Source organism: Pseudorca crassidens, chromosome 2, assembly GCF_039906515.1.
Source record: "Pseudorca crassidens isolate mPseCra1 chromosome 2, mPseCra1.hap1, whole genome shotgun sequence".
NCBI classification, from domain to species: domain Eukaryota; kingdom Metazoa; phylum Chordata; class Mammalia; order Artiodactyla; family Delphinidae; genus Pseudorca; species Pseudorca crassidens.
The window spans coordinates 107,021,904-107,035,720 of NC_090297.1; the positions used below are offsets into that span (position 1 = coordinate 107,021,904).

General features: G+C 46.2%; 2 protein-coding genes across 7 annotated transcripts in view; one reads left to right on the forward strand and one right to left on the reverse strand.

Moving 5' to 3' along the window:
* Positions 1–5,106, reverse strand: ANKRD34A (ankyrin repeat domain 34A). 3 transcript variants are annotated; one of them, XM_067727562.1, is made up of 4 exons: positions 5,031–5,106; positions 4,146–4,194; positions 3,357–3,482; positions 1–2,431 (listed from the first exon to the last, which is right to left on the reverse strand). In XM_067727562.1, the coding sequence occupies exon 4, from the start codon at positions 2,313–2,315 to the stop codon at positions 825–827; it is 1,491 nt and encodes a 496-aa protein (XP_067583663.1). In that variant the 5' UTR covers positions 2,316–2,431; positions 3,357–3,482; positions 4,146–4,194; positions 5,031–5,106; the 3' UTR covers positions 1–824. The 3 variants fall into 3 exon arrangements, with proteins under 3 accessions (XP_067583663.1, XP_067583662.1, XP_067583661.1); XM_067727561.1 differs by lacking the exons at positions 3,357–3,482; positions 4,146–4,194; positions 5,031–5,106 and adding exons at positions 2,813–2,876; positions 2,980–3,320; XM_067727560.1 differs by lacking the exons at positions 3,357–3,482; positions 4,146–4,194; positions 5,031–5,106 and adding an exon at positions 2,980–3,320.
* Positions 1,993–13,817, forward strand: part of POLR3GL (RNA polymerase III subunit GL) — a 25,431-nt gene continuing 13,606 nt past the window's right edge. For 2 of the 4 annotated variants that reach the window (XM_067727566.1, XM_067727565.1), the window contains exons 1-7: positions 2,000–2,129; positions 5,121–5,283; positions 11,471–11,638; positions 11,979–12,108; positions 12,967–13,035; positions 13,366–13,422; positions 13,663–13,736. In XM_067727566.1, the coding sequence (XP_067583667.1) occupies positions 2,101–2,129; positions 5,121–5,283; positions 11,471–11,638; positions 11,979–12,108; positions 12,967–13,035; positions 13,366–13,422; positions 13,663–13,736 (690 nt within the window). In that variant the 5' untranslated portion in view covers positions 2,000–2,100. Of the gene's footprint in view, positions 2,130–5,079; positions 5,284–11,470; positions 11,639–11,978; positions 12,109–12,966; positions 13,036–13,365; positions 13,423–13,662; positions 13,737–13,817 lie in introns of all 4 variants that reach the window. The other 2 variants (XM_067727568.1, XM_067727567.1) reach the window with 2 other exon arrangements.

Below are 13,817 nucleotides of genomic sequence, written 5' to 3' on the forward strand. Positions count from 1 at the left end.
GACTTCTGAACACATTTATTTGATATGTCGAGTGGAGAGAGGAGTGATTTAGGGTTACTACCCACTTCTACCTGTGGGGGTGTTCATAAGCTCAGACAGACAGAACAGCAGCTTAGAGCCCATGACCCACCTCCTGGAAAAATGAGACAACCTGTTGTATTGGTTGGGGGAACAGGATGGGAAGAAAAAACAGGAAGCTGAGAAGTAAAGCTGAGAGCAGGAAGGGCAGCAGCAGAACTGAGGCTGGGGATTGCTGCAGCAAATTCCCAAGGAGAGTGAAGAAGATATCCTGAAAAGTGGTTAGGGCTGGAAGCAGGGTGTGAACAAGGAGCCAAGCCTGGAGAGAGAAGCAAGACCTGCAGAATGGGGGTGGGATATTCACGAAGAGGGTAGAGTGTCCAAAATCATGAGTGGGCTGTGTTGCAGGGCATACATGGAAAGCAAGGGGTTACTATTGCAGGAGGTCAAAGAGATTGGATACTACTCATAAGTAGGGGCTCCCTAACGCTTCTGAACAAATGCAAGTGAGCTTGGGACCCTTTTGGGGCCCTAGCACAAATGGTCCGGTGTGTGAGTAATTCCCATATGCATGTGAAGTGGCCAGGGCATGAGTGCATGTGTCTATATGACCAATAAATAAGAGTACTTACCCTTCCCTGCAAGTGCAAGTACTGTGCTTGTAGACACATGTTTACCCATGTGTGCGTGCGCCGAGCCCATGAGCACATGCAACAGACCCCTATGTCCGAGGTGTGTGTGTGAGCTGGTTCTTCCACCCTTCCCAAGGTCTTGATCCCCACCCTCCTTGGTTCCTCTCACTCCTCTCAGCGCCCAGGCTCCCCTGGCCCGCCTAGACTCTGGAAGCCCCCTAGCAGGCGGATCTGCTCAGTCTGCATGGAGTGGCGCCTCACCAACTTGCGCTTGGTCCTGGGAGAGCCTGGCGCCCCCGCCTGGGGAGGGGCGGGCAGCGAAGGCGCCCGACCTCCGGGTTGGGGACGAATGTCAGGGATGGGAGGGTGGGGGCTGACATTGAGCGGGGGCAGGAAACCAGGCCGTGTTTGCGCGATGTGGTCCAGAAGCAACGTCCCCGAGCCCCTCCGCTCCAGCAACCCTGGACTCCGCCTCCGCCCGCTCAACGGAGACACAGCCCCAGGCAGACTCTCCTGGGACTGGCGCGGGGAGGGAACAGAGCCGGCTGGAGGGAGGGTCAGCGGGGAGGCGCTGTATCTGCGGCGCTCCAGGGACGGGCGGCTGCACTCCGGCGAGTCGGGGCAAAGATTTCCGGGGATATCGAGCTCCACCGGCTCCATGCGGCTCAGTTTCTGCCTCAGCCCTGAAGGGGGGCCAGGCTCCTGAGCTTCTGGCGCTGTGTTTCGGCGCGAGAGAGGACCCCCACCCGTCACTTTCTCCGCCCACGGGGGCGGGTCCTCTGGGCCTTCAGTGCTATGACGTCTGGAAAGACGCGGTCGACCTGTCAGGGTCAGGCCGTTGAATTCGGTGGTCAGGCGCTCAATCCCCGGCCTCACTTCGGCAGGAGGAACCGGTTGAGGAGGGGCCACTAGGCCCCAAGGCTCGGAGTTGAGCCTTTTGAGTGGTTTTGGAGGATGACGGGGTGGTTTGGGGAGTGGCTCAGAAGGGGAGGGGTCATCGGGGGGCTTAGGAAGAGGGAATTCAAATACGTCCCGCTTCTCCTCTTCTTCCTGGGTGCGAGGGGATAACAATCCCTGTCCTCCTACTCCTGCAGTCTGCAGTTGGATTTCCGACGGCGACGTGCAGACCCCCGGGCTAAGAGGAGCGGGAGCGGGGTCCTCCACCCCCGGGGACGGTGGGGAATTGAGATACTGCCGGGTCTTCTTGGTGCCCGAGGGCGAGGTGTCGGTGGTGATGATGATGACCTCCGTGCCCTTGGCCTTACAGGCGTCCAGCAGCGTGGCAAGGGTCTCGCGATCCCCGCGGTCCAGGGCGTGGACAAGCGCCGAGGCGCCAGCGTGATCTCGGACTGAAGGGTCTGCGCCATGGGCAAGGAGCAGGGAGGCCACCGCTGCGCCCCCGCCGCCAGCGCAGGCGTGCATAAGCGCCGTGCGCCCTAGGCGATCTGCGATGTTGGGGTCCGCGCCTTGCTCCAGAAGGTAGCGTACCATGCGCGCCTTGTTCTGGGGGTCGTCGTAGCGGGCCCGACAGGCCGCCATTAGCGCAGTCTCCCCTTGGGCATCACCCTCATTCACGTAGGCGCCCCCCTCCAGAAGCAAACGGGCCAAGCGTAGCTTACCCTGACCCACGGCCCGAAGAAGAGCGTGGCCCTCGGTGTGCAGCATAGCTGCCGCTGGGGCGAAAGCACCGATGGAGCCGGGACTGGGACCTGCCGAGGATGGCTAGGGGAGTGGGGGTGGTGGCTGGCAGAGGCCCGAAGGCTCAGTGGCGAAGCCAATCCCTGCAAAAAAGAGAAAGATCTTATTTATTGATTCAGGCAGGGAAACTGAGGCACTGGTGGAAGGATCGGCGTGGGGCGGGGGAGATCTCCCAGGCACTGCACACAGTCCTTCTTCTAACTCCTGCCTTGAGCCGCCCCCATCCCCCCAGCGCATGCCTGAGGAGGTGGGAAGGGTGCACCCGCACTGAAGGACGAGCGCCAGTGCAAATGCGTACGTGCACGCGCAGGGATACCGCACCGCCACCCTCACCCCACGGCTTATCAGACCTTTCCAGCATCCCCCTTTTCTTATCCGTACTTGGAATCCCCCTTCCTAGGATGCTGAACGCCACCCCCCGACACACATGCACCCATACATTCACACACAGTCCCATTCCTAACCTCTTTTAGGTTGCCACAGCCCCACAAACTGAATGGGGGGAGGGAGGCAGCTTGCGTTTGGGACCTAAAACGGGTAGGGGGAGAATTGCGGGTTTCTTTTGCCCCTGCTACATTCCCCATCACTCCTTGCTCTTTCCCCTTCCCAGGCTGTGCACCCAAATAGATACCTGTAAGTCCGCAGAATCTCCTCCGGGCCAGGACTGAGGCCAGGGCCACGGGGCAGCTGGGGTGGCGGAGCCGGGTTCCTGGGGGCCCACATGGCGTGGGGGTGGGCACCCGGATTCCCTGGGTGTCAGTATCTGCGACCGGGCACAGAATCCTGGTCCCTCCTCCCGGTGCGCCCCGGGCACAGCGCCGGCTCGGGAGGAGAGAAGCTGGGGGGGGAGGGCGGAGCTCTGCTTCTCTATTTATAGCCTAGTCTCTGAGGGTGGGGGCGTCGGGCACCAAACCGTTACCCCACTCATGCACACATAAACCCTCAAAAGCTAGAGGCTCCAATCCTGACTTCCCTTGCTTAGCCGACCTCCCCTCAGTCACAACAAACCTAAGTGTTCCTTAGGAGACTCCTCCGCGACCCAGACTGGGACCATCCTAGTTCTTCGTTGAGCTTCAGCAGATCCCCATTCTCCGAGCTTGGTGTGTTGATGCGCGCCTGTGCGCCAGATCTGACCTGCCACACACAGCACATGGCACACTGTGCAGAGGGGTGGAGAGAGGCGATGGCGATCCACAGCCGGGGTCCTTACTGTGCAGAGCGAGGCAAGAGTTGTGGCTGCCTTCTCGTAGTTTAAATGTCAGGGGGAGCTGGAGTCACACAGCGATACATCTTCATTCCACCTCCCCCCAAACGGAACATGTACCACAAATAAACTTGGACCTCAGCTCCCTTGTACAGACCTCTTAGATAAGTATGAAGAGGTTGGCTATCTGGGATCATTTTTAGATACAGCAAGGGGCATTCCCAGTTGTCTCCTCTCCATATTCTTGGAGGGGTGGGAAGGAGAGAGATAGAAAAGGGGCAGAGAAGAGTGAACCTTGTAACACATCCTCTCTCATTGCATCTCTTTACTCTCAGTCTTGCTTAGAATCATTATTTTTCCATCTCACTTAAAGGTCTCTGTTTGAATCGCTCCTTAAAGTCTTCTTCTCCCTGTCTGTAGCAGTCGGTTTCTCTCACTGTCTGTCTCTGCCTCTCCTCACCATCTGCCCTGTCTCCATGGTTACCATAGCTTCCATCTGCATATTTTAGGAATGAGTTTGTGTCCAGCTGGAAGGCATCAGGGGGAGTGGGAGGGGGAGTGAGGAAAAAATCCTAAGGATTTGGAAAACTCACCTGAGGTAATTCAGAGGCTGGAGGCCACCAGACACAAGATACAATGTTCCTGGAGAAGGGGGAGAGAGAAATATTTGCAGGGAAGCCACCCATTTTTACTAGCTGCCATTTATTGGAAACCAACCATGTGCCAAGTACTTTACATACATTATCTCCAATCCTCACAACAACACTATAAAGTAGGAATTATTTTCTTGTTATAGATGAAGAAACTGAGACTTAGTAAAGTAAAGTAAGTTCTCCAAAGCCTCACAGCTCTGTTTCTGTCCTATTCCAAAGACTTTGTGCTTGCCACTCCACCTACAGCCTTCCCAGTCCAGAGGCTTCACTCCCAGGGCCATTTTCCCTGACGTCTGGGTTATTGTTCTTAACTAACTCCTAGATTCTATCTCTACTCTGAACTCTTTCCCTCTGTTTTTTTTTTTTGCGAAGTGGGACTCCTCCTCCCGTGCCCCCTTTTACCAAGGGCTAGGAGGAACTGGAAGGCAGTGGGAAATGCAGGAAACACTGGATTCCTTCCCTGTCTCCTCAACTCTGGTTATCTGATTCCTAATCCTTCCTTTCCCAAACCCTCTTTCCATCTTCTCACAGACATGGCAGCAATCCACAGGAAAATATTTTTCTAGAAAAGAAATATTCATTGGTGGTGCTGGAGGGAGGCAGTGCAGGATTGAAGGGAAGGTTGGAGTAAAGAAGGAGAGGCCCAGTGTGAAGACAGAGTCACAAAAAGAACGACGCCTAAGAAGCAGGTTTCACAGAGGTTTATTTCTCTGTGTAAGCTCCCTCAACAGAGTCCCTCGGTGAGATGTGAGAGTCAGGTTCCCTCTGTGAACTGTCGCTAGCCAAGGGGATCCTCCATCTGAGATGAGGTGTGAAATGACTGACCCTTGGTTGATTCTGCAACTCCATCTCTCTCCTCACCCGGCTTCTCTAGCCTGAGTTCCGGCGAACTCTCTCCCTCCCTCCACTCCTCAGCTTCAAGTGGGCGGACCTCCCTCCTCGGCTTCTCCAAGATTGGCCGGGAGAACTCACCAATGGGGAGCTCTGGGAGGCGGACCTAGAACGCCAACAGCTTGAGGAAGACCAGCAAATTTCAAGTTGGCTGCGGCGTGTTTTCCGCGTGGGGGAGGGGCAGCAGGTAAGGCCCCGACTTGGTGGCTCTGACCTGGTTCCGTTCCACACCTTCCGAACTAGTTCACCAAGGCCAAGCTGCTAGATAGACAACGCTTTCTAGCAGCCTGTTGGATCAGCCCGCTTCTAGTTCCCTACCCTTTTCCTCTGGGCTCCCATTGCTCTGTTGATTTTATGCCAGAGAACCGTAGTTTTCTTTCGCGCAAAGGGGAGTTATATTAAAGGAGAAAGTGAAAGACTCACTCTGGTACCTCTGACTCTTTGCTATGGGGTCAGCTTCCCCTAAATCTATTACTGTTAAGAGCCTGACAAACTCCTGTTATCTATCAAGACTCTGATGAAATGTTACCTTTACCTGTAGCTTTCCTGGTTCACCTTTTTTTGCAGAATTAATTGTTCCCCAGTCTGAGGATAGCATTGTAGGCATACCTCTGTTGGAGCACTTAGTGCTCAATCCCTCTTTAATGTTTCTATTCTTTTTAGAATATAAGGTTTTGTAGGGCAGGTTCTAATATTTAATACACAGTGCCCAATAAAGGTTAATTGGATGGAATTAATTGGGGAGGAAGAATTTAAACTCCTGATGTAATTAGGGAAAAATTAATAAAAGATAAAACAAAATACAATACAGTATATAATTATGACCTCTTAAATTAGTGTTTCATAATATAATTGCTCCCACAGTCCAGAGAAGGGAGAAAGCCAAGAGGACTGGGATGGTGAGGGGAGGCTTTAGGAATCACAAAGTCTTAAGTTTGGAACCGACCTTAGAAATCATGTATTCATTCATTCATTCATTTTTAAGCAAATATTTATTGAGCATCTACTATATGCCAGACATAATGCTAGACAATGGGGATCATAGTGAATCCTCTACTTTAGATATGCATTCTTCCTTTGATAAACCATATTTAGTAAATGGTTATCCAGCTTCAGTTTAGACTTCTTAGTAAAAGAACTTCCTATCTCACTTTGTTCTTCAATCAGTATCTAACAAATAAAACAAATACGTGGCTCAACAAAATGCAATCCACATTTCCACTGTAAAAGAGGAAGAGCTGTCCTAGTGGTAACATTCTTAAAGATAAAGAAAATCATCCCTTTTGTTTTCTGATTATAGAAGTAATATACATTTATCCTAGAAAACTTGGAAATACATAAAGGTATAAAATATCTATTATTTCATGACCGTGATATAGTGTTATTATTTTAATATGTACCCTTTCAAGTTATTTTCTGCTTGTATACATATGTATACATCCGTGTGTTTGTGTATGTATTACACACATAGGGCCATACAACAAATACAACTTTATATCATGCTTCCCCCACTTTACATTATATTGTGAACATTTTCTGCCTTTAAATATTATTTGAAATAATTATTATGTCTACATAATGGTCTAAGATGGATGTTTGATTTTTTTTTTAACCATTCATTTTTTTGTTGGACCATTTAGGTTATTTCAGAATTTGTGCTACCATGGATAGCTCTTTGATAAACATGCTTTTACTTATATCTCTGACTATATATCTGATGATTTCTTTAGGATAAGTGTTTAAAGTGGGATTACTGGGTTGAGGATATAAACTTTTAAAAGGCTGTAGATTCAAGGGGTCAAATTGCTCCCCCAAAAGACTGTGTTTATAGTCCTTCCAGTAAGGTATGAGAGTGTCCATCTCAAAAAAACCCATGGCAGCCTGATTATTTTTTAAATCTTTGTCAATTTGATAGGTAAAGAATGGTTTTATTGGCTATTCTTTCCTTAATTGCCTATTTGCACATTTATTCTATTCATGTTCTTTGCACATTTATTCTACTGGGGTGATTTTTTTTCGTTTGGATTTCCATGAGTTCTAATATGAGTGTTAACTCCTTGTCTTATTTATTACAATTATAGCAAACTGTAAACATTAGAGTGCTCCAGGCCTCAGTCCCTGGATCTCTTCTTTTCTCTCTTCACATCCACTCCTTTAGGAATCTCACCCAGTCTCATGGCTTGAAACATTTGTATACTGAGAACACCACTAGAATGTAAGCTCCATTTAAACTCCATGGGTGCAGGAGTTTTTTGTCCATTTTGCTCACTGATACATCCCTAGCACTTAGAACAGTGCCTGGCACTTAATAAGAACTCAGTAAGTATTCATTGAATGAATTTAGATGGTTTTTAAATTATTATTATTCCCATTTTACAGATAAGGAAATGGGTTTACAGTTATTAAATAAATTGCTGAAGGTTGTATAGCTAGAAAATGACTGAACTGGGATTCAAATCCATGTTCTTAACCACTACATATACTGCCTTTCTTAAATTTGATGTAATTGTTTTGCTGTACGTTCTGTTGAAACCTGCTTCATAGTAACTTCTACCACATCACACAGTTATGCTTAATTGGGAATGAGTATAATGTACATGAGATGTTGTTGTTTGCAGGGGAAGGAGAGTACAGGGGTAAACACTAGGGAGGGTTGATGTTTATGGAGGAGCAGTCTGGGACCAGGTGATGGGAAACCTTAAACATCTTCAAGAATTTAGACTCAATCACAATCTTAAATAGAAGAGACTCATTGTAGATTCCTGAGCTGAGTGGGGTACAGATAGTTTACAGTTTCCCAACCAGTTTAGTGCCTTAATTAACTGAAGTTTTGTCTTCTTTTTACCCCACATCCTTGAGGGTCACTTGGTTAGTATGTGGAAATGGAGTTAGATTTGTCTAACCTGAAAGTTCATGGCCTTTTCTTAACTCCTCATTGCTTTGCAGTCAAAACAGCTCCTGTGTCCACTGCTAGAATTGTATCTATCAGGTGGAAAGACATCTAAGCTGTCTAGTTAGAGTGTCTTTTCCCTTGAAAGGGCTTGAAGACATGGTGGCAAATTCTTACTACTTCTCTAGTGTCCATAAGACATCCTCTCTCCTCTAATGTGTTCTTTAAGTCAGATCACAGTTTAATCTATTAACTAACAGCCATCTTTTCCTGACATTTTTCTTGGCACTTGGACTTGAAACTTTCCAAATTCCTCAGGCACACATTTTCCCACCTCTCCTTCCTGCTGCATATTATTAATCTCATCTACTATGCTGTTTTACTATATTTTTAATTTTTTAATGAATATTTTTTCTTATTACAAAAGCAGCCCCTATTCAGTACAGGAAAAAAAAAACCCATAAAATACACATCATCAAAAAACCCCCAAAACCCATCACCTCCAATTAACCAATGTTAATTTTTGTTGTATATCCTTCAAGAACAACTTTTTAATTCATATATCTGGGTGGGTGTATGTGTTTGACAAAACAGATTACCTTGTACATATTTTAAAATCTTTTTTCCCCCTAACTAATCTTTAGTGGAGTGCATTTTGTTGAGCCATGTATTTCTTGTTTTATTTGTTGAATATTGATTGAAGAACAAATATCCCAAAATGGAATGACCTGCAAAGTGAGAGAGGGAGTTCTCTTACTAAAAAGTTTAAATTGAAGGTGGATAACAATTTACTAAATATGGTTTATCAAAGGAGGGATGCAGGTCTAAAGTAGAGGATTCAATATGATCTCCATTATCTAGCATTATGTCTGGCATATAGTAGATGCTCAATAAATATTTGTTGAAAGAATGAATGAATGAATACATGATATCTAAGGTCTGTTCCAAACTTGAGACCTTGTGATTCCTAAAGCCTCCCCTCACCATCCCAGTCCTCTTAGCTTTCTGTGGGAGGAATTATATTATGAATCACTAATTTAAGAGATCATAATTCTATACTATATTGTCTCTTGTTGCTCCATAGCTAACATATTGTTAGTATGTTCCCTTAATATGATGTGATGAAAATGGCTCTTCATCTCTGTGATCTTCCTCCCTGAAACACACAACCCCAGTCTAATCAAGAGAAAAACATCAGAAAAATTCAAACAGAGGAACATCCTATAATACACCTAACCAGTACTCCTTAAAACTGTCAGGGTAATGAAAGACAAGGAATGTCTGAGAAACTGTGAATTTTGAATTGCTACTCAAGTTTCTTGCTTTTTTTTATTAAGAAAATTTATTTCTTAAAACAGTTTTAGATTTACAGAAAAACTGAGCAGATAGTACAGAAAGTTTGCATATGCCCTGGCACCAGTTTCCCCTATTATTAATGTCATATATTAATATGGTATACTTGTTACAATTAATGAACAAATATTGATACATTGTAATTATTCAAGGTCCATACTTGATTTGGAGTTCCTTAGTTTTACCTAATGCTCTTTTTCTGTTCCAGGATCCCATCTAGGATACCACATTATATTTAGTTATCATGGCCCTGTTATGTATGGAATATGTCTATACATACATATACCTACATGCACAAACATATATGTATATGTATGTATACATACATAACTGAAATTGAGAGGATCCATATGCAAATACTAATAATGATTATTACTACATCATGGTCATGAAATAATAGGTATTTTTATATATACCTTTATGTTTTTCCAAATTTTCTAGAATAAATATATACTACTTCTATAATGAGAAAACAAAAGGAATGGTTTTCTTTGTTTTTATGAAGGTCACCGCTAGGACAGCTCTCTCTCTTTTACAATGGAAGTGTGACCTTTCCTTGTTTTTGATGACCTTGACAGTTTTGAAGAGTACTGGTCAGATATATTATAGGATGCTCCTCTGTTGGAATTTGTTGGCTTTTTTCTCCTGATTAGACTGGGGTTATCAGTTTTGGGGAAGAGGATATCACATCATATTAAGGGTACATACTAACAATATGATTTAATTTTGTTCATGTTGAAACCTTGGTCATCTGACTGAAGTAATGCTTGTCCAGTTTCTACACTGTAAAGTTACTCCCCCCACCTTTCCAAAATTGTTTTGGACAAAATTCCCTATACACAGGCCATACTTAAGGAGTGGGGAATTACACTCTCCCTTTTTAGGGTGGAATCTACATAATTTATTTGGAATTCTGCATGAGAAATTTGTTTTTTCTCTACCACGTATTAATTTGTTCAAACGTTTATTTATATCAGTATGGTCTCTTGGATATTTATTTTATACTTTGGTGTTATAATCCAATACTACTTTATTGCTCAAATTGTTCAGGCTTTGGCCATTGGGAGCTCTTTCAGTCGACTCTTATGCCCTTGACACAGCCCCATCAATGTGTGTGTTGTGTTTTTGAGCACTTTCTTACTTTCTGGCACTACAAGATGCTTCAGTCTCATCTTGTATATTTCCTGCCCCAGTCCTAGAATCAGCCATTTCTCCAAGAAGCCCTGGTTCCTTTTATTGGAAAGTGGTATTAGGAGCCAAGATCTGGGTGCTAGGTATCTTCCCTGCTACTGGGATTTCATTTCCTTCAAGTTTCATTTTCATTTGATGACTTTCTTTATCCCCCATGCTATCTGACTGGCTTCTCAAAAATAATGACAAGAGGCAAAGTTCAGTTACGGCAGCAGGAGGAACTTTCAGTTCATCACAGTGGAATGGGCTGCCTTGGAGAGGAAAATGGACACCCTCTCTTTAGGAAAATGCCACCAGAAGCTGAATGACCAACAACTTACAGAGGATAGTACTGTACTGGGAGGGTGTTTGGGCTAGAAGACTCCATGGGTCCTTCCATTCTAAGATTCTGTGTTTCCAGGTGGTGTTTAAAAAGATCAACTTGATTGTAATGGCTCTTATCACATACATCCCCACCCCCAATCAAAGGACAGTGAGACTGATGACTCATTCCTGTTCCCTCCCAGTGTCTGGCACGCTACCTTTTTCATGGTAGATGCTTAATAAATGTTTTGTTGAAATGCATTGCATTAGATTGAGTTTAGGCCTGGTTGGGTTTGGAAAGTGAGGGAGAGAAAGAATTCAAAGATCATATGTAGATATGCAGATGGTGATAAACATCAAATTAACTTAGGGGCATAGGAAAGTTTTATCCAAGGGTCTAGTCACTTTCCTCATTGTGCTACAGTCACACCATATTGCAATTATCTGTCCTGTTGGAACCGTGTCTCCTCCATATTTTATATTTTTAGAAATACCTTGCTTGGCACTATGCCTTCTCAAAATTTGTTGAATTAAACTGGCTTTTCAGGTCTCTGGGAGAAAAGATTGAGTGTCTTGTACCTCCCTGGCTTCCTGTCTGTTCTACTGTACTTTTTCTCTGTGTTTTTGTCTTTATCAGGTTTTTCCTATTGGATGTCTGAATCCCCAGGCCCCCTCCATCATGGCCAGCCGGGGTGGGGGCCGGGGTCGTGGCCGTGGCCAGTTGACCTTCAGCATGGAGGCTGTGGGCATTGGGAAGGGGGATGCTTTGCCCCCACCCACCCTGCAGCCTTCTCCACTCTTCCCTGTGAGTGTCTGCTCTCCTTTCCCAAGACTCCCATATGCCCCTGGCTGACTGTGTATGATCCTGGATTCCTCCTGAGCCATCATAAAATCATCCTCATCTTGCCCCTCCCTGTCTGTATACTCCCACCTTATATGGGATGTTTTCCAGACAAGGAAGTATCTACCCTCACTTTTTACATTCTCAGCTCCTCAGCTTTCAAAATGCTGTGTTGCTTCACCCATTTGCCTTGGTCCTCTGCTCAGTGGGAGCATTGGATTGAATTGTGGGGAGAGGAGAGGCCCTCCCAGATTTGTACTCCAGCATGTTCTCCCTGAATTGACCATTGCCTCTGCCTCCTTAGCCCTTGGAGTTCCGCCCAGTGCCTCTGCCCTCAGGAGAGGAAGGGGAATATGTCCTGGCACTGAAGCAGGAGCTTCGAGGGGCCATGAGGCAGCTCCCCTACTTCATCCGGCCTGCTGTCCCCAAGAGAGGTCAGTTGGAATGCTAGTATCATGTTCTGAGTGCCTTCCATGAGTAGTGCCCTATACTTAGCACCGCTGGGGCCCAGAGAGGCCAGAAGAGGCACAGAAAGCTCACTGCCTAACTGGGGAGATCACAGTAATTACCCCTGCATTTGGAATGCATTATGGTATCCATGGTTTGTTTTGAATCTCACAGTAGTCTTGGACAGTAGGAGGTTAAGTATTAAGATGCCCATTTTACAGATAGAAATGAGGAGATGTATTAAAATTTTTTAACAATCTGGATATTGCAGGTACCAACCAATCAGAAGAACTTGAGAAGGGGTCTCTGAGAAGCCCTGTAATTAAAATATTACCCCTTTGGTTTGTGGATCATGAGAGGTCAGGGAGCCAGGAGGGACTGGAGTACAGGATGTACTTAGGAGGTCTGGGACAGTGGATATTTACCAACTGGTGTGGAAGTACAGTATTTCAATGTATTGACAACCAGTGCTTTCCTCCTAAGCCCTAGAAGCTAAAGTTCAGAGAGATGAAACAATTGCCTAAGTTAGTCCCATTAACGAGGAGTAAAGGGAACACTGAAACCCTCGTTTCTTGCTCTAGTATACTTTCCACTGTACCACACTACCAGTCAATATAGCCATGCCTTTGCATTAAGGGAGATAACAAAAACATTGTAATTTGAGGTGGCAAAAGGACGGGTTAGAAGAGTGTTGAAGGTCCTCATGGAAGCTCACCCCCTGGGCTCTGGGTCTGGGGTGAGGAAGAAGGCAATATCTGAGTTTTGAGAGGGCTGGACCTCAGGAAGAACCCTGTTCTAGGGCTCTGAAAGGATAAAACTTTGACCCTTGACCTCTGATCCCTCAGATGTGGAGCGTTACTCAGACAAATATCAGATGTCAGGGCCGATTGACAACGCCATAGATTGGAACCCTGGTAGGTGATGGACCCTTTCATTGACCTCCCTTCTTTCAAATGCTTGAGATGCCTCAAGCCACAAGCCACCACCCTATCCACCCTCCTCTGTCTCCACCTTCACCCTATTCAGGAGCCTTAGATGTGCTCCAGACTCTACCTAAAAACCTATTAAATGGCCCCCACTCCTCTGGAGGCATCCAAGCCACAGTTTTGTTCCAAGCAGCTTTGACCCAGCCCCTTCCTTCCTCACCCTTAACCCTGATCCTTACCTGTCCTTTCAAAGAGTCATCATTCATAGGACACCCCAGGGCAGAGTCTTGCTGACTTTTTCATTCCCGCTATTCCTAGATTGGCGACGTCTACCCCGGGAGCTAAAGATCCGAGTACGGAAGCTACAGAAGGAGCGTGAGTGTATCTGGAAAAAGGAGGGAAAGGAGAGGTTTCCTTCATCAGCTGTAGGGCCAAGGCTGCTGGTGGTCTTGCCTGCCCTCCCAATTCCTACCTACCCAGTCTACCCAGTATTGTTGCTGGGTGCCACGGTGGCCACATGAGGGCAGCAGAGTGACATGGTCTATGCAAGAGGGTGGGGTAGAAAGCCATCTAGGAAGTTTGCTCTGATGGTTCACCTTTTGATCCTCTCACCAGGGACCACCATTCTACTCCCCAAGAGGCCCCCTAAGACCACAGAAGATAAGGAGGAGACAATACAGAAACTAGAGGTAAGGAAGAAATGCGCATAGAGACCACCTGGGCCCCAGATTCATTCCTCCTCCTTGGCCCATGTGTGCCTCAATTTTTCC

Excerpts from the sequence above, each read along its gene's own strand:
- ANKRD34A (XM_067727562.1), bottom strand. The coding sequence starts at position 2,315 with ATGCTGCACACCGAGGGCCACGCTCTTCTTCGGGCCGTGGGTCAGGGT.